The sequence below is a fragment of the Panthera pardus genome, unplaced genomic scaffold (assembly GCF_024362965.1).
Source record: "Panthera pardus isolate Hobbes unplaced genomic scaffold, ASM2436296v1 HiC_scaffold_2, whole genome shotgun sequence".
In the NCBI taxonomy this organism is placed as follows: Eukaryota; Metazoa; Chordata; class Mammalia; order Carnivora; family Felidae; genus Panthera; species Panthera pardus.
The window spans coordinates 1,851,801-1,871,280 of record NW_026526765.1 but is presented as its reverse complement, the minus strand read 5'-3'; the positions used below and the strand labels follow the sequence as shown (position 1 = coordinate 1,871,280).

At 56.7% G+C, this 19,480-nt stretch overlaps 2 protein-coding genes across 2 annotated transcripts; one reads left to right on the top strand and one right to left on the bottom strand.

Annotated features, from left to right (window-relative positions):
- Positions 1-6,995: 6,995 nt before the first annotated feature.
- IRX2-DT (IRX2 divergent transcript) lies at positions 6,996-11,914 on the bottom strand. The gene is made up of 6 exons (XM_053907638.1): positions 11,787-11,914; positions 11,067-11,395; positions 10,808-10,916; positions 10,493-10,592; positions 9,938-10,018; positions 6,996-8,421 (listed from the first exon to the last, which is right to left on the bottom strand). Exons 1-6 carry the CDS (start codon positions 11,912-11,914, stop codon positions 8,113-8,115), a joined length of 1,056 nt encoding a protein of 351 aa, XP_053763613.1. The 3' UTR covers positions 6,996-8,112.
- IRX2 (iroquois homeobox 2) lies at positions 11,698-17,016 on the top strand. The gene is made up of 5 exons (XM_053906862.1): positions 11,698-12,161; positions 13,465-13,870; positions 14,122-14,850; positions 15,638-15,712; positions 16,421-17,016. The coding sequence occupies exons 1-4, from the start codon at positions 11,913-11,915 to the stop codon at positions 15,688-15,690; spliced, it is 1,437 nt and encodes a 478-aa protein (XP_053762837.1). The 5' UTR covers positions 11,698-11,912; the 3' UTR covers positions 15,691-15,712; positions 16,421-17,016.
- Positions 17,017-19,480: the final 2,464 nt, after the last annotated feature.

Below are 19,480 nucleotides of genomic sequence, written 5' to 3'. Positions count from 1 at the left end.
TTCTGTGTCTCCCTCTCTCTCTGCCCCTCCCCTGTTCATGCTCTGTCTCTGTCTCAAAAATAAATAAACATCAAAAAAAAATTTTTTTAAAGAAAGGGAGAGGATTTACTTATTGTCATGAATGCACGCATATCTTGGCTTACATTTGCAAAAAGAAACGGGGAAGACTTCCTAGAAACTGACGAAGATGGACTGATGACGGTGGGGGAGACAAATAAAAGGGAAGGAAAGAGGCAAGACTTCGCTGAGTTCACTGCTCGTTACACTGAAACCATGGGAATTATTCTGCAAAAAATGGAATCCAGGGGCACCTGGGTGGCTCAGTCGGTTGAGCGTCCAACTTTGCTCAGGTCACGATCTCACAGTTCGTGAGTTCGAGCCCCGCATTGGGCTCTGTGCTGACAGCTCGGAGCCTGGAGGTGCTTCGGATTCTGTGTCTCTCTGCCCCTCCCCTGCTCGTGCTCTGTCTCTCTTTCTCAAAAATATAGAAACATTAAATTTTTTTAAATATCCAAAAGGGGAAAACCCCTAAAATCAAGGTAGATAGAAATACATAAACCTGTATAACCTTGATGAGATAATGTTAATACTTTCAAGTAATTTTGAACACAGTGCCTCATGCATCCTAAACATGATGTTTTCCAGATACAAAAAAAAATTGCAAGGAAATTTAAAAAACCACTGCACTCAGTGAATTTATTGTTATTAATAATGTCAATGCAATATATTTTGAGATAAATCAAATAAATGAATATACCATGTTGAAGGAAATAAGACTTTCGATATATGGGGAGAGATATAAATAAAAATATTTTGATGCTAAATACAAATTAGAAATATATGTGCACTTATCTGAAATATAATTGATTATGTGCTTTATTTCAAAATCTATATATAAAAGCTGACCATAAATATTTTTCTCAGAGAGTCATGTAAAACTCTGGCAAAGTCAGAGAGTTCAAAAGAGAACGGATATAGAGACATGCTCTTCCTCTCACTCCTTTATCGTATACACCCGATTCATCACTTGGCACATAGCTTTTTAAAATTACCAAATACACATGAAGTGGCAAAATGGAGATTCTTCCGATTTCATGCTGCAGATTTCACTCCTCCTGAATAGTTACTTGGCGTTTCCTGTGTATCCTTACAAATCTTTCTGCACACAATAATAGCATTTTGAAAAAAAAAAAACAAATGAAGAAAGAATCCACCAAATTTTGTGACTGATTTGTATCCACTGGTACTGTTACAAATCCTCCCCTCCAGGCCTCCCTGAAATTAAGAGAACAATGCAGAAAGGTCCCCTCTTAGAGTTCCGCTTCCTGAGTGTCTGCCTGGTGCTCCTGCAACTTCCCCCCAGAGCCTCAGCGCAGGGACACTGATGTGGCTCCTGGTTCTGTGTCCTGGGAAGGGGGTGGTCTCACCGGGCCCTGGTCACAGTGCTCAGAGGGGGCAGCACAAAATATCCCAAGGGTGCCTCCCATTCCCTTGTATGGACACGCCCATTTCCCTCACCTCCCCCAACTCCCCACCCTTGTCCCCACCAAACTGGTGCCCGCTTCTCCGATCTTCTCATTCTGAAACGTTCTATCCATTTTTGATTTAGATTCTATGTGTCGTGCCGTAGGTAGCCTTTGGGATTGGCTCTTGTCCCACAACCTAATTCTCTGGAGACCCATCGGGATTGCCTCGTGGACCCACAGCTCACTGTGTGCACAGCTGAGCAGTAGTGGCCTCAGAAGGACATCTGGCTGATTCCAGTTTCTATTACAAATAAGGCTGCTGGGAACATCCGTGTGCAGAGTCGGTGTGAATGCACGTTTCTGTTTCTCTGGGACCAATGCCCAAGAACGCAACTGCCGGACTCCATGGGAGTTTCAAGTTTTGTTTTGGAAGAAACTGCCCAACTGCTTTCCAGAGTGAATGTACCATTCTGTTATGCCCACCAGCAAGGTGTGGATGTGTCCGCTTCTCCACGTGGTCACCAGCATTCGAGGGTGTCACTCTTCTATTTACCTTTGCCATTCGAGGGGGGGTCATGCCTTTCATTGTGGTTTTAATTTGCATTTCCTTGATGACATTGAACATCTGTTCATGTGCTTATTTTCCATCTCTATATCCTTTTTGGTGAAATGTCCTCTTAGATCTTTTGTCCAAATTCCAAATGATGGTCTCCTGTCATTGTTTTCTTTCTTCCTTTGTTTGCTTTGCTTTGTTTTAGTGTTCTTTATATATTGTAGATACTAGTCCTTTGTTGGATATGTGTTTGGCAGATAATTCCCTCACTCTGCAGCTCATCTTTGTGTTCTTTTACAAATATCTTTCACAAAAAGAATAATAGTTAAAACTGGAAGTGTCTTTCCCAGAACAAAAATTTTAATTTGGATCAAGTTCAATTAATCAAATTTTCCTTTTCTGGGTATGCCTTTTCTGGCCTAAGAATTCACTGCCTAGCTCCTAGATCTTAAAGATTTTCTTCTATGTTTTTCTCAAAGTTCTACAATTCCATTTAAGTCAGTGATCCGTTTTTAGTTCATTATTGAGCAACGTGTGAGAGTTGGGCTGACATGTTGTACATGTTGTTGTTTTTCTGGGAATGTCCACTGACTCCAGCGCCATATGTGGAAAAGACTAACTTTCCTCCATTGAATCGTTTTTCATTGTCATCAAACAGGTCAGGCTCGTGTGGGTCTGTGTCTGTGCTCTCTATTCTGCTCCGACGGTCTACATGTCTGTCCCTCCACCAGCACCACATGCTCCGGACTCTGGTAGCCATGTAACGTCTTAAAATAAAATCGACTGATTGCCCCTACTTTGTCCTTCACCAAAATTATTTAAGCAGTACTAATGACCATGCCTTTAAGAATAAATTTGGGAATTGATCTGCCTGTATCCACAAAATTCTTGCTGGAATCAAATTAATTTTTTAAATACTATAACTCTTTCCCACCCTGAATATTTTATGTAAAATATCATCACCGTTCAGTTTGCTCATGTTCAAGTTTCCTTTTCCCAAATGTCAACACGCATTCATTCAGTCAACCCAATTAATTGCTGTGAGCACCTGCTATGTGCTGGGAACAGCACAGGTCATTCCGGATGCAAAACAGAAAATGCGTGCCCACTTTGCTCAAGGAATGCAAGTTTGGGGGCCGATGGCTAACTCGGGAATTTTCTTTTTAATGTTTATTTATTTTTGAGAGAGAGAGAGACAGAGTGAGAGTGGGGGAGGGGCAGAGAGAGAGGGAGACACAGAATCCGAAGCAGGCTCCAGGCTCCGAGCTGTCAGCGGGGCTCGAACTCACGAACTGTGAGATCATGACCTGAGCAAAGTTGGACGCTCAACCAACTGAGCCATCCAGGTGCCCCTAACTCAGGGATTTTTTAAAAACTCCACTTTATTTTCAATGTGCATATCTATTAGGTCCTAAAGTTTAACACCCAAAATTGATCATGCCGTACATTGGAGAGCCAGGGCTCCTGTCATCTGATCTGCCCCATGACCGGAGGTCCACGACGCTCAGGTGCAGGGGACTGCCCCAGGGGGAAGCAGTGGTGAAATCTACACAAGTGTCCGGGTCAGTTCTCCGTTCATCTCCCTCGGCTCCTTGCTGTGCCCCTTACAAGTAAAAATGAACAACCAGGAGTGAGCCATTCATCCACCCATTCTTTCATTCATTCATTTATTCAACACTTATTTAGTGTTCATGACTTTCCCAGGCTTGGACTGGGGGGTGGGAGAATGAGGTCAGAGAGCCCGCCTACCCGGACGCCAGCAGGTCCCAAGGAGAAAGAGGGGGAAGGACTGACGGGGTGAAGCAATCTGTAGAGGCCAGGCCAGGGAGGGAGTGTGGCTGCTGGTGGAAAGGCCAGTGGGCCAGGGTGCTGCGAGCAGAGAGCCGGGGAGCTGCCAGCCTACAGCTGTGGGCAGAAACGAGTTCCAAAGGGCTCTCGGCCATGTTGGCACAGGGAAGCTTTCGGAAGTGCGGTGGTTCCCAGGCAAGAGTGCCCACCTCCTGGCCAGGCTCTAAACAGGTTGGGGAGCAGAATGACATATGCAGACCACTATGATCGCTGACGGGCCAGGCCAAAGGACCCGGCCTCGCGGCCTCTCCCACTGAGCAAGGGCTCTGAGCAGATTTGTATGTGAAGACCCAGATCCCTCTGGCTGCAGCGGAGAGGAGAGTGAGAGTGCCTTGTTTCTAGAAGGAGCTTGAGGCAAGAAAGGCCGGAGGAGTCTCCTCCAGGAGTGAGGCGGTGTTGAAGGGCCACAGCCTGGCAGAGCAGCACCGTCTGTCTCCCAGGCCCGCCTCTCTTCTCCTTTCCTCGCTAGGCTGTGTGCTGCCCCCAGCCCCTCTCTCTAACCTCGATTGGAATTTCTTTTTTTTTTTTTTTTTTTTTTTTTTTAATTTTTTTTTTTCAACGTTTTTTATTTATTTTTGGGACAGAGAGAGACAGAGCATGAACGGGGGACGGGCAGAGAGAGGGAGACACAGAATCGGAAACAGGCTCCAGGCTCCGAGCCATCGGCCCAGAGCCTGACGCGGGGCTCGAACTCACGGACCGCGAGATCGTGACCTGGCTGAAGTCGGAGGCTTAACCGACTGCGCCACCCAGGCGCCCCAGATTGGAATTTCTTAAAGATGTTCACTGTGATATCAGGGAAGATGCGGGAATGCACTCAGCGTCAAGGCAAGCCTCTCCCCACGGACACTTGCAGTGCTCCCTGAACCTTCCCCTTCCCTGGAGGCCTCAGTGCCCACGGTGCCCCCCGCCCAGAGCAGAGCCAGGGGCCAGGCCCACCTCCCACAAGGCGAGGCAGTGACTCTGCAGACCCCAGATGGAAGGCACAGTGATCCTGGGGAGCTTGCTGCCCAAGCAGCCCGTCCCCCTGCCGGGCCTCGGATAATGGCACAAAGACATACACACAGGTGACAAAATCCATTTAAAGGTCTGAACGGCAAACCCAAGACCTAGTTGTTTGTTTTGTTTGTTTTGTTTTAATTTTTTTAATGTTTATTTATTTTGGAGAGAGACAGAGCATGAGAAGAGGAGGGCCAGAGAGAGAGGGAGACAGAATCCGAAGCAGGCTCCAGGCTCCGAGCCGTCGACACAGAGCCCAACGCGGGGCTCGAACTCACGGACCATGAGATCATGACCTGAGCCAGTCTGATGCTTGACGGACTGAGTCACCCAGGCACCCCCTTGTTTTGTTTTTACGTAAAACCCCTAAATTATACTTCTTCTGTAGTATAACACTTTTTAAAATGCTAACTCTTATTTTTTATTTTCATTTTCAACACAAAATATTTCCACACGATAGAAATGTACAGAGTAACATAACTGCATGTGACTGTCATTCCAAGTTAATAATCATTCACTTTTTGTGGGACATTTACATCAGATACACTTTTCAGAATTAAAATATCACCAATAGCGCTGGACCCCCCTCCAAATCCCACCCCCCCCCCCCTTCACAAGTGCTCAGGCACCCTGCAGGGGAGTGGAGGCCTTCCTTCCTACACTGTGACAGCAGCCTCTGGGACAGCCCCCCACCCCGTCTGTAAATAGCACAGAATATTGTCATTCGTAAAACTCCACCCTCTGCATCATCTTGCCCGAATCCTTTTCCTTTTTGAGGATCATTTTTTCTCACTCAGCTTTGTACCTTCAGGACTTACACATTTTGACCCAAGGAGCACTACCTTCAAGCACACTCACCCCTGGGGACCACCGTATTCCAGGAAATATGCCCCACGTTGCGTATCCAGGCCTGCGCTGACTGCGGTCCGGGGGTCTCCAGTTTGCACTTGGCAAACAACGCTGCCGGGCTGTGCTTGGCCACCCCTCCCTGCCTCCACTGGCCTGCTCTCTGTGGTGGACCAGGAAGCAGTGGGTTGCAGACCAGAGAAGTGGGTGTCTGCTGACCTCCCACGTGCTGCCCAACAGCTCCCTACTTTCCTCTCAGCAATTTAAGCCAGCACTGCAGTGAGAGACATTCCCTGTGCCTGCACCCTGGGGCCTAGTCCGGTGGCCTCCAGTGGACGGAAAGTCGCATCTGGGCCACTCTCTGATTTCCCATCACTAGGGAGCTGGGGCATCCTTGAGCCTTTTCAGGCCTGCTCTCCACAGAGTCTGTTCCTATCTCGGGTCCATTTTTCCACCAAATGGCTCGTCTTCACTCATGGACTCTGAGGGTTCTTTCTGACTGCACAGCAATGCTTGTCCTATCTGCAAACCCTCCCAGTGTCCTCCCCCTGGCGGGGTCGGCCATTTCTACGCTGCCCAACTGAAGTTTTCATGATGACTGTTTTGGTGCAATTTGTCAAATAGCTTCCGCATGCTCTCCGGTTTTTCAAAAGAAAAACAAAACAAATCCAAAGCAAAAGAGAAACAAAACCGTCCTGCCCTCCCCACCTAAGCAATCCCAGGTGTGCCACAGCCTCCGGGAGAGCTTGGTACGGGCCGGGCTGGCCTGTGCGCCTGCCCTGTGCCCCCGAGTCGGCGGTCTGGGCGAGCTGTTTTGGGGTACACACGGCCGACGAGGAGTGAGCCCGAGGCGATGCAACACGGCCCCAGACAGGCGCTAAAGCAGCCGTCAGACGGCTGAAGAGAAGCCTCCTTCGCCAGCGTATTCCTGCGAGCGGGGGTCCTACCTGCTCCTGCGCCCGCGGGCTCCGCTCGGTCCGCGCCGCCGGCCCCCGGAGGTGCGCCCCCCGCTCGAGCGGCGACGGCCAAGCCCGGGGGGGGCGGGGGGGGGACGGGGGGCGCTGCCGCGGGGCGGGGAGGGGGGCAGCTGAGTTGTCCCGAACACTGTTTGCCTTGCAGAAACACTTAAAAAAAAAAAAAAAAAAGCCGAAACGCGAACCAGGAGCACAACGAAGCCAGACCCCGGCCCGACCGCCGCTCTGTCCGCGCAGGAGCGGGGAGACCCTCCCGGAGGCGCGCGGGGCGCGTGTCCGCGAGCGCGCGCGGAGGAGAGGCCAGGGGGGCGGGGGGGGGGGGAGAGGCCAGGGGGGCGGGGGGGGGGGGGCTCGCCCACCTGCCTCCCGCGCGGATCGCTGACCCACGCGGGCCGCTCCCGAAGCGGGTCTCCGGGAACGGAATTCGGGCCGGGGGCTGCGCGCCGGAGGCGGGGGAAGCGGCGGCAGAGGAGCTGGGAGGACGCGGACGGGGGGAGGCGGGGGCGGGCAGGGACAGAGGCCGCCGGACGCGCGGAAGGGGGGACGCGTCGGAGGCGGGCGCCGCGGGGAGGACGCACACTCGGCTGCCCGCGCGAAGGGACCGGGGTCTGCCGTCGCTACGCTCGAGTCAGCGACCGGTAACCAAACACCGGTGCCTGGGGAGCCAGAGAGGTGCCCTCGGTGCTGGGGTCCCCGACGCCACGGGCTGCCCCCGGCCTCTGGGGGTCGCGCCCTCGGGTCTCCTCCCGCGAGGCCGCAGGCGGCTCCAGGCCAGGGGCGAGGGGACTCCCCCCACCCACCACCCCCACCCCCGCCTGCCAGGGTTCCCCCGCGCGCTCGCTCTGCGGGGACAGGTCTCACCGGAACCGTGTTTGAGAACCTCCGAAGAGCGCCGCATCTGCAGCCCCGTCAGACGAGCCCGGAGGTACCCGCCGCCGGAGAGAGATTCGCGTCTCGTTGGGACTTGCTCTTCGCGCAGTTCACGGCGGCCAGCGCTGCTTTGCGAGAAACAGAGGGAGACGGAAACAAAGGAAGTTGCAGACCCGAACTTCGTGACCCCCGACTCCTTCTGGCTGCGTTTGCTGCAGGGCCCCAGGAAGTCGTGGGCCAGCAGCGAGCCGGGATTCGGAACACGCTGGGCAGGTGCCCTGACGCGCGCACGCCGATGTGGCGAAAGTCACAGCCCTGGGGGCAAATGTGTACGCTTCACCTTAATCGACCCCCCCCCCCCATTACACGTTCCATTTTGTAAGTGTTGCCACCAACCCTACAAACTGCGCCCATTACCCGGCAGTGAGACAGAGTGAAACAAGTTCGTGCGCGGCTTCGGTTCATCGAAACGCCCCGGCCTAGTTTTCCTTCTTCCCCAAGTTAAAGCGACGCGGGCAGAGGTAGGCCGGGCCGGGGCGAGAGCGCCCACCGCCGTTCAGTGGCCGGGGACTGCGCCGGGGCCACCGCTGCAGGGACCAGGCCGCAGCCGCGGGCCACAGCGCCCCCTCGCCGCCCGCGCGCACGACTCCCGGGCCCGCGCCGCTCCCCGGCCTCCCCGCGCCCCGCCCGAGAGCCCAGGGCCGACCGAGTCTGCAAGGCGGCCCGGCCGGCGCCGGCAGCTCCTTCCGAGAGACCCTCGGGCGCAAGCCCGGCTCCAGGCCTTTCTCCGCGCTCGGCCTCGCAGGACGCCCCGGCTCCTTGAAACGTGCGTGTCCACGCCGACTCGCTCTAAAGGCACCGGCGGCTGTGGGGACAAGACACAGAAATGCGACGGTGTTAACTTCTTTTCATCAGCGCGCGGAGGGGAGGAGAGGGAAACCGAGCCCGAAACCGCGCGCCGCCTACGTGACGGTTACGAGCCATCGCGCTGTCACCGCAGCTGGCCGGGGCTGCCGCGCGGGCCTCGCCTCTGTCCGCCGCTCCGGCTCGGACGCCACGAAAACAGCCGCGGCCGGGCGCCCGGACACCCCTCGCCCGCCACCAAAGCGCCCGGGTCCCCGCCCTGCTGCACGGGCGGCCAGTGGGGCCCGGGGCCAGCGGCTCGCTCCCCGCGCGGCCTGCGCCCTCCGCGGTCACCGGGGACGGAGTTCGCCACCCTCGCGGGCGGCCGCGTGCCGAGCCACCGCGTCGGGCCTCCTCGCTTGCAGCCTGTTTTTCCCACTGACTTGTTTTAAAAGAAGAGCCAGCCAACTTTAATCCAAGACAAGGAAAGTGACTTTAAAAAAAAAAAAAATCCGGGAGCTTTAACGTGAAACGAAGTTTATACATTCCAGGAACAATGCGGAGCGTAAGTTTTAATGTCTCTGCGTAGGCATGTTAATTTGCTACAGTCACTACCAATAAAAGCGGCAGGCACTGCGATTCGACTGTTTAATAGTGCAAGGTAGACGGTTTTTATTAGTAGCAGGCAGCAGGATGAAGAATTTGGATTTCAGCGGAGGGGTGTAATTGCGGGGGGAAATACGCGGGAGGAAGAGGCTGTCTTCAGAATCAGCAGCTCGCGCGAAAGAGGCGAAGAGGAGACAGCCGTGGTGGAGACGCGCCCTGGGCGGCGGGAGCCCCTCCAAAGCCACGTGGCCTTGTCTGCTTATATACTTAATTGATGTCAAAATCGACTGTATCCGGAGCATACGCTCCTGCTCCAAACTGGGGATGTTTTTGTAATAATTCGCTGTTTTCTTTTCTGCCCCTGGCAGAGATCAGGCCCAAGGGGGGTGGAGGGAGAGAGAGGGAGGGCGAGGGGACGAGCCCCAAATGCTAATGAAACACAGCAGGAACTGGCCTTTGGAAATGGAAACATTGCAGGCCAATCATCCTTGGTGATAAACATTAGACCTGATTTTTTTTTCACTTAAACTATCTAATTGGAAGCGAACCCCCGAAGCCTGCAATCTGATCCGTTGGCTGTTGCGTTTGTCATCCCACCTGGGTGACTCTCTTTCGAGGCCTCTACCTCCCAGAATCCCCTCTCTGGAAGACCAAAAACATCCCAGACCCCGACGCTGGTATGCTCCCTCCATTTTCTCTTTCCTTTTCGACACTTCAATAATTGCTGTAAAGTCTGCCCTACACTGAGTTAGGACGGCCCACGTGGGGCGGCAGCGTGGTGGGAACCACGGGGCTGGGTCCTCCAAGTGGCCCAGCGTGTGGGAAGCGGCGATGTGGAGGTTGAAGCCAGGAGGCTGGATTTTAGGAAGGGGGGAGCCCTGGGCAGGCAGGAGCCCGAAGACTGGTGGCGGCTGGAGGCAACGGGCACCTACTAGGAGCCAGAAGCCTGCAGGCCACGGAGGATGGGTTCTTCTCAAGCCCGACACCTGAGTTTGGGACGGGCTCCCCTGGACCTAGGGAAAGACAAACGCAGCTTAACTATGTCTTCAAAGTTCTGCTGGCCAACAGGACTGGGCTGCAGCTTAGCCCGGGGTCTGCCCCCGCAGGACCTTAACAGAACTCGGCAACCGGGCTGCCAGGGTAGAGTGCAGCGAAGTGTGGGGGCGAGAGGGCTGCAGGCCGAGCCCTCACCTGCAGCGATTGGACCTTACAGGAAACCTTTCCGAGGCGGCCTCTGGGGAAGGGGCACCTGTTGGGTGGGCGTCAGCCCAGGACCGCACACACGGATACCCGGTGGACCTCCTGAGCAACCCCCCCCCCCCCCCCCCGGACCAGTACCCCCTCCCCCAGCACCCTCCTGCCCCTGGTGGGGGAGGGGTGGAAGAGGGGCAATGGAGTGAAGTGTTTTCTGGGGCTGGGGTCCCAGGGCCCGCCGCTAAGCATCTCCCCTCCGGGCCCCCAGAGGCACGTCCCGAGCCGCCAGTTACCTGGGCTACCTCTGCCACTGCCTGCGCTCCTGCCAGCGGCCTGGCTCCTTCTCCTTCCTCCCCAAGTGACAGCAAGGCTTCGCTTCGTGCCAGAGGCGGTCTGTCCGGTGACAGTCATTCTCTAGAATGCTTTACGACACACGTCTGACGGAGGAGTCAACTTATTAAAATAAAATCAAATAAAACTCTCGGGGGAGGGGTGGCATCTTCGCGGGTGGGACACGGGCGGCGTGTGTCTAAACCTTCCCCAAAGCGGAAAGTCCTCACGCCCAGAGCCCCGGGTCTCCGCTGTGGACTTCGGGGCAGCAAGCTCACCTCTGGGCCCTCCTGGCAGTCCGCGAGGAAGGCGCCCGGGATCCGGGTCCCGCAGGGACACGCGGGACGGCGCGGGGCAGGCGACCGGACCCGAGGCCACGCGGGGCGCCTTCCACGGCGAGGCAGAGGGGACCCGGGAAGGTGGAGGTGAGAGCCGCGCACGCCACCCCCAGGAGGACCCGGGCCGCCGGCGCTGCCACCCCGCCCTCCCTTCGGCCCGCGGCTCCCGGCCGGAGCCTGGGGACACGCGCGCGGTCACCTGGGCCGGCCTCTTCGTAGCGCAGAGCGGGGCGCGGGCCGTGCGTCCCCCAAGTGGACCAGACCGGCCTGCGTGCGGACGGCCTCCGCTCAGTCCCCGCGGGCCGAACGGGGAGGGGGGGGGAGGCAGTGGCTGCAGGGGGTGGGGGGGCACGAGGAAGGTGACGGGGGGCGGCGGCGGGGAGCAGGCCGGCGGAGGAGGGGGGCGGCGGCGGGAGTACGATCGAGTGGGAGGGGGCGCGCGCCGGGGCTCGGGGCTCGGCCGGGCCGGGCTGCGGGGCCGCGGGCCGCGGGCTGGGGCTGCGCGGGAGGCGACTGCGCCACAAAAGCCTGCGCGTCCCTCCCTCCTTCTCCCCCGCCCTCCCGCCGCCGCCTCCTCCTCCTCCTCCTCCTCCTCCTCCTCCTCCTCCTCCGCCCTCCCCTCCCCGCCCCTCCCCCGGCCGCGGCCCGGCAGCGGGAGCGGGCGGAGCGGGCGGAGCGGGCGGAGCAGGGGAGGGGGCGGGCGCCCGAATATGCAGATGAGCGCGTGACGGACAGCTCCGCGTTCCAATGTCCCTCGGAAACTCGAGCGCTCCTTCCTCAACTCCTCACTCCCGACTCCAGACTCCCCCAAACCCCGACCGCCGGCCTGGCGCGCGGCTGCGCCCACCGGCTCCGCGCCGCTGCCGCCGCCGCCCCGCCGCTCCCCCGGCCCGCGGGCCTCGCAGGCTAGTGCGCGGGCCGGCCCGCCTCGGCCCGCGGCCCCCGCGCCCGCCGCCGCGCCGCGCCCCGGCCGGGCGTGGATGGAGGGCGCCGCGCGCCCTGCCCGCTGCTCGGCGTGACGCGGGCCCGGCGCCCCGCGCCCACCATGTCCTACCCGCAGGGCTACCTGTACCAGGCGCCCGGCTCGCTGGCGCTCTACTCGTGCCCGGCGTACGGCGCGTCGGCGCTGGCGGCGCCGCGCAGCGAGGAGCTGGCCCGCTCGGCGTCGGGCTCGGCGTTCAGCCCTTACCCGGGCTCCGCGGCCTTCACGGCGCAGGCGGCCTCCGGCTTCGGCAGCCCGCTGCAGTACTCGGCCGACGCCGCCGCCGCCGCCGCCGGCTTCCCGTCCTACATGGTAACCGCGCGCGGGCGAGTGCCGGGGCGGGGGGGGGGGGCGCGATCGGGACGCGAGGGCGCGGGGAGGGTGCCGTGGGCGGTGGCTCCGGGGTCTCGGACCCGGGCCGTTCGCGCCGCTGGCGGGCCCGGCCGGCCCGGCGACGTTACTCAGGCCGGGGGTCCGTGCAGCTTCTCCCCTGGCTCCCGGGGTGACGTTCCCAAAGAGCCCGAAAAGTGCGACCCCGCTGCTGGGGTCGGGAATCCGTCCCGGGTGGTCCTCGGTTCGCGCGCCAAAGCCTGGCGAGGGGTCCGGAGCGGGCCGGGGGCGCGCTCCCCTTGGCTCGGGGAGCGGGTCTCGGCTCCTCTGGGGCCTCCGCGGCGACCGCGGAGCGCTTGGGGGTTACTCGTGGGGCTTGGGGTCACCGGGTTGGGGGAGCGGGGGGAGCAGCGGGCGGCGGCTCCGGGACCCCTCCTGGTGCGCCACGATCTCGGCCTTTATCTGTCCCACAGGCCGAGCTTTCGAAAAACGGTGTGGGCGGGCGTGTGGCAGCCCCGGTCGCCGCGCCCGTCCCCTGCGTGCCGCGGCCAGCTACTGCTCCCCCGACCGGGGGTCGGCCCGCGCGCCTCTGGTTCCGCAGCTGGGCCCGGCCCGGGTGCTGGTGACGCCCGTTTCGGGCGAGCGAGGCCGTTACGGGGGGAGCCGGGGGGAGGGGGGGTTGTCGCCGCAGCCCGCCCTCGGTGGGATTCCAGGGCAGCGGCCCTGTCGCCGGGGCCTTGGCGGAGGCTGCAAATGTCTCGAATTTAAACGTTAAAGGCTGAATTAAAATGCTAATTACCGCGTATTTGAAGAATTCGAAACGGTGACTGGCTTCTGAGTTGCAAATTGGATTTGCCGAGCTTTAGAGCGGTGAATAGCCGAGCGGGGGCTCTGGGGTGGTTTTTTAACCATATAAGGGCGGGGAAGGGGGAGAAGGGGGAGCCAGCCAGAGAAATTTAGATATCAAGAAAGTACCTGCGGGCCTGTGTCTGTGCACGTCCGCGTGCATCCGTGCCCGCAGCTCAGGGACAACGGGGGGAAGTTGTGCGGTTTTAGCAAAGTGAAATAGTTCAAAAATTCGAGGTTAGAACTGCAGCGTTTTCGTGGTCAACAGCCTGTCTTGCGTTATGCGCTGCGGGCTTTTTTTTTTTTCTTTCCCCCTGCTCTTTTGCTGCCGGGAAATGAGGCTCCAGCACGGTCCTGACCCTGGGAACGGCAGCGTCGGGAGGGCGGGTGCGGGCCAGGTCCCCGCGCACCCCATTCACCAGGGTCTTGTCGGTTCCAGGGCGCGCCCTACGACGCGCACACGACCGGGGTGGCGGGCGCCATCAGCTACCACCCGTACGGCAGCGCGGCCTACCCTTACCAGCTCAACGACCCCGCGTACCGCAAGAACGCCACGCGGGACGCCACGGCCACGCTCAAGGCCTGGCTGAACGAGCACCGCAAGAACCCGTACCCCACCAAGGGCGAGAAGATCATGCTGGCCATCATCACCAAGATGACCCTCACGCAGGTGTCCACCTGGTTCGCCAACGCGCGCCGGCGCCTCAAGAAGGAGAACAAGATGACGTGGGCCCCGAGGAACAAAAGCGAGGACGAGGACGAGGAGGAGGGCGACGCGGCGAGGAGCAAGGGGGAGAGTCCAGACAAGGCGCAGGAGGGCACCGAGACCTCTGCCGAGGACGAAGGTGAGCGGGGCCGCGGCTGGCGCGAGGCCGCGGGGAGCTTTCTCCCCAGGCGGGCGCAGAGCCGAGGTCCGGGGAGACGCCGCGCGCCGCCACCCAGGATCGCGTGGGGCCGGTCGAGTCCTCGGGCGCTTCCCGGGGGAGGCCCTGCTGCCCCCGCCCCGGGGTCGTGGCGGGGGTGGGGGATCACGTGGGGGGCGCGGGGGGTGGGGGTGCTGTCCCCGCGCACCACAGCCATGCCCGCGCCCCTGCAGGGATCAGCCTGCACGTCGACTCGCTCACGGATCACTCGTGCTCGGCCGAGTCGGACGGGGAGAAGCTGTCTTGTCGGGCGGGGGACCCCCTGTGCGAGTCGGGCTCGGAGTGCAAAGATAAGTACGACGACCTGGAGGACGACGAGGACGACGAGGACGACGGCGAGCGGGACCTGGCGCCGCCCAAGCCCGTGACCTCGTCGCCGCTCACCGGCGTGGAGGCGCCGCTGCTGAGCCCCCCGCCCGAGGCCGCGCCCCGCGGTGGCGGCGGCGGCGGCGGCGGCGGCGGCAAGATGCCCCTGGGCAGCCGGACGTCGCCGGGCGCGCCGCAGCCCGCCAGCAAGCCCAAGCTGTGGTCTCTGGCCGAGATCGCCACGTCGGACCTCAAGCAGCCGAGCCTGGGCCCGGGCTGCGCGCCGCCGGGGCTGCCCGCGGCCGCCGCGCCCGCCTCGACCGGGGCGCCTCCGGGCGGCTCCCCGTACCCCGCCTCGCCGCTGCTCGGCCGCCATCTCTACTACACGTCGCCCTTCTACGGCAACTACACAAACTACGGGAACTTGAACGCGGCGCTGCAGGGCCAGGGGCTCCTGCGGTACAACTCGGCGGCCGCGGCCCCCGGAGAGGCGCTGCACTCGGCGCCCAAGGCGGCCAGCGACGCGGGCAAGGCGGGCGCGCACCCGCTGGAGCCCCACTACCGGCCCCCGGGCGGCGGCTACGAGCCCAAGAAAGGTAGGCTGCCTGCGGCGCGCGGGTCCCCGGGGAGCCAGCACCCCCCAGAAAGCCGGGCGAGGGGCCGGGGCGACCCTGGGGCGCGGCAGGGGGAGCCTTTGTTTTTGAAGGGAGGGCAGGGAGTAGGCGGAAAGCCGGGCTCCACCAGCAGTTGCGGGGAGTGGGGGGGCGTGTAGCACGGGGTTGGGGGGGGGGAGGGAAGGGCCGAGCGCCCCTGGCCTTGCAGGAAGGCTTGCCCCTAATTGTCTCCGTTTTACTTAGCTTACCGTTGTTATTACTGTTAGTATTATTATCTTGATTGATTCGTTTCGGCAAAAGACCGATTGTCACCAAATGCAAATTGCAGTTTGCCTTCCCGTTGGTTGGGCTTAAGCTGCAGAGTGTTCTGGGTTCCCGGAGCCTCAACTGACTCTTCGCTCTCGCCTTTGCCGGCAAGGAAACAAACCGTCCTAGCAACTCTGAGAGTCGCCCGTTCTTCCAAATAGACAGCGAGAATCTCGGCCCCTTCCGCTGGCCTCTCCCGGGTGCCTCCATTGCTCATAATTCAGGCTGGAGTTGTTAAGACCTGTGGAAGGAACTCAAGGGGGCAGGAAGAGAAAACGGGAAGAGGAAACATGCCCCCAGTCTGTCTCCAACAGTGGGGGGAGGGGGGAGACAGTTCCCCCAAAGTGTTTTGTGCGTTTGGGGAGCGAGTGTGCATGGGTGTGCGGGCTGGTGGGTGTGCAGCTGTCTGCGAGACAGATGGCTCTGGGGTCAGGTTCTGACTAACTGCCCCCTCCCCTGACAGATGCCAGTGAGGGCTGCACCGTGGTCGGTGGGGGCGTCCAGCCCTACCTATAGAAGCCCCAGCTCAGCAATGCAAGTAAGTGGGGACCCTGGTGTCACCTCCCACCCCCCCCCCCCCCCAGCCTCCCTCCACCAAGTGAGCTGTGAACTTGCTTAATGTATGTTTGCTGCCTCTGGTCCTGGAGTCTGAGGACAGAGCACTGCAGCGTTCTTTGGTCTTTTTGTTTTGTTTTGTTTTGTTTTGTTTTGTTTTTCCTTTAAGTGGGAACCTAGCTGGTCTCTATAGAGTCCCCCCTTTGCCACTCCAGTTCTGCTTTGAAGAATCACTCCTTTCACTGGAATATGTATATGGCACCAGTGCTGTTGTTTCCTCTTTGAAAAATAGATTACTAAAATTTGGGTATCTGTATGCAGTGGGGGACCGTTTTTACTGCACTACACACATAAATAGCTCCGATGAGCTGGTGTTGCAGAGCGTGGGGCATCAGAGCCTTTAGAGGTGGTGTTTGCAGAGTAAGCCCGAAGAGAAGTGAGCCGCACTGGCCGTTTATCAGGCCTGGCCCCCGTGTCCAGATGGACTAGATAGGACCCTGCAGTTCGCCTGGCTCACAGCAGCATCTCAGAAAAATGCCTACTTTACAACTAGGCAAAATTACTAATCACACATCTCGAAGATGTTGGGAGAGAGGCGGAATCATTTCAGGTCGACTCATTCTTGTAATGTGATAATGTTGATGTGGAACTGAAGGATTTGGGATGATTTGGTTTTTTCCTTGGTCCACAGGTAGGTGTCACAATTGCTTTGGAAAAAAAAAAAAAAGTCAGCAGGCCATTCTCTCTCCCCAAGTTCATAAATATACAGATAGAAAAAACCCATCTCTAAATCCGGACCGCATCTTGCCCCACTGTAAAGGAGAAGGAGCCACAGACTCTGACAGAACAGACCTTTGTTGGACATAACGTGAATTTGTTGGCATAGTATAGCTTCCCCCGATGTATGTGTGACTTTTGAAAACAATCTTTTTTCTCAGGATATCTTGAATTGATCACTTCATTGCCACGGTATATATTCTATAGGTGTGATAGGATTTACTGTAAAATTTATTTGTAAAAGATGTACACAGTAGAAATAAAACGTGATTGAAGAACTTGAGTACTTAAGAAGTGGAAACAAATTTGATATTTATTTTTATAATGATATAAAGCTTCTAGTAATTTATGCAAGTTGTATTGCAATGGAATCTAAACTTTTTGTAAATAAATTCTGCCTGGTTTTTATTTGAACATTGCTGGTTATACAATCTTTGTTGGTTGTCTAACAAGAATTCTCTACTAATTTATATCTTAAATTGTAAATAAAAACAGACTAGTCTACAACAATATGGTGTTTGGGGCTCATTTTTCCTAGGAGAGTGATTTGGGTAGGGAGCCCCAGTTCGTAGCAGCCCCTCCTCGCCCCCCCCCCCAGGTGATATGACCCCAGGCATTTTAATGAAAATGTGTAAAATAATCTCTCCCTTCTCCCGCTCAAAAAAAAAAAAAAAAAAAAGGAGGGGGTGGAGGAGAAAGGCAGATGAAAAAGAAATACACAGCAGGCCAATAATGTACAGCTTTAGAATATTTATATGCACATGTATTGCAAGAAAATTAAGACTTTTGTGCTCTGAATATGCAAATTACTTGTTAGCCTACATTTTTTTTTTAACTTGGCAAAATTCAATGACCTGCCGTACTTTCGCATCAGGATCCATTTTATATTTATTTCCATGCTGGCTTGTTGAACCTCCTCAGGAACGTAAGCCTGAGAATCGCGATAAAAGCCTGCAGTGCAGAGACACTCCTCCGACCATAAATTACTGATGGAAGTAATTGTTTATTTTAAAGCCCAAATTACCCAAATTGGCATAGATTATTCGGATTTATTGAATGACTCCGTAGCTCTCCTTTTCATATAACTCACGTTGAACGCAAGGCGAAAATCTGGGAGGAGAGATTTATTTTCCTTTCAGTGGCTCTTACCCTTACCCTGGGGGGAAAGAAAAGTGTAAACGACCTTAGACTGCGGCCTGGGCTGCTCACTCTCTAATTATAGGACAAGTCCAGAATTTGTAGGCAAGTAGCGTATTCCCTTTGACTGGTATCATAAAAGCAGCAAACCTGTCACCTTAATTTTCAGCAAAATTATATGGATATCCATATAATATAATTTCAGAAAAGAAATGAACAATCATTTGTTTCCTTTCCAAAGATAAATTGAGTGAATATAACTTACGGTTATAAAACAAGAATAATAGCTTCTTAGATTGCCCTTTAATCAATCATACACTTATCTTTCAAGAGGTTCATCTATTTTATTCCATGATTAATAATGCTACAGCATGAGCCCATTATTGGATCCCAGCGGGGGACGTCCCGGATGCTTTTAGCTGCTTTGGAATGGTCAGTTGGGGTTCATTATGGGCTGATATTGAACAATTTATAAAATCTTGTCTAAACATCTGCCAGGGACGATAGGCCGATGTGTCTGCGGATGGGAAATTGCTGGACCAGTTGATATTGACAAACGGATCTCTCTCCAGTGGCTTTTTGTGCAGTGGAAATTAGCAGCCTCTTGCTGGGGTCTTGTTAGAAAGGGTATTTGAAAGTAATCTTGGATACTTGAGGCGAAGCCGGGGGCTGTTCACTGGACACCCAGCCAGGCCAGTGGGGAGGGGCACCTGTGGTTTTCTCCCCAGAAGAGGAGCAGATCAGGGTTTTGGTTTTCTGCTCCTCCTTAGGCATTCTGTTGGTTTTGAGTCTGTAGGCATTCGGAGGTTGGACAGAAAGCGAACCCTTCGTGTAGAGAGCTGGTTTTTGTTTTTTTGGTTTTTTTCCCTCTGTGCTGCCTCCCCGAGTAAGAGAGACCTGGAGTTGTTTGGGCTGAGCTCTTTCTTGGTGACAGGGGAGATTTTTCACATGGGAAACCTTGCCACTCTGTGGCAGTGCGTCTGGAAGAAAAATGTGAGGTCTGCAGACGTAAAAGGGAGCCGTGAGCTCTTTGCTTATTTGTGTTTCTGACATGAAGCCTTCATAGAATTTCCATGAAGATAATGATGTTTCCCCTCCTGATAGCATTTTCGATTGCCATATGAAGGGATAGGACTGGCTTGCTTTTATTCATTTTCGCCTATTTCCTAAACCAGCAGGGAACAGCGTGCACGTGGCAGCACTGTCCTAGGTAATATTAGAATTTGAGCATTTTTAAGACTTCTCTGAGAAGCACGAAAGTTAATGACGTTTAACAACTCAAACACGGGAAGACCAGGCAGGCCATGAAGAGAGAGCAGTGAAAGCACTCTGTCTCTTCCGGAAGTCGCAAGCAGGCCGGTGGGAAACCCAAACGCGAATCGATGTCCGTGCCTACGTTCAGAAGTTGAGGCCTGATGGAAGCTTCCCCCTCTTTGGAACAGGAGGTGGTTTGACCTGCACGCGCGGTGGGTTCTCTGCGCGCGCCCACACGCGCCCGGCAGGACCCGGTCTCCGGACAACTGCCCCTTTCGATTGCTGGGAACCCAAAGCAGCTCCGGAGATTAGCTCAGCCTGACGAGTCTTCTTTGATGTTTCTGTGCCCAGCAAATTATCAAAGATTTCCATAACTTACTCACCCTGCCTCCCGACCTGAATTTCTTTCTGGAGAACTTGATTTTTCAATGCGGGCTAAGAACTTAAAACCTGCAGGTGTTTAGAGGGGGCTTTTGTAGCGAAATGCAGAGTGATTTATGAGGTCTTCTCCGTGAAGATCTTTAGGGCAGATGAAGGAGGGAGGAGAGCGAGGGAGGGGGGAGGGAGGGGAGCGGGGGAGGAG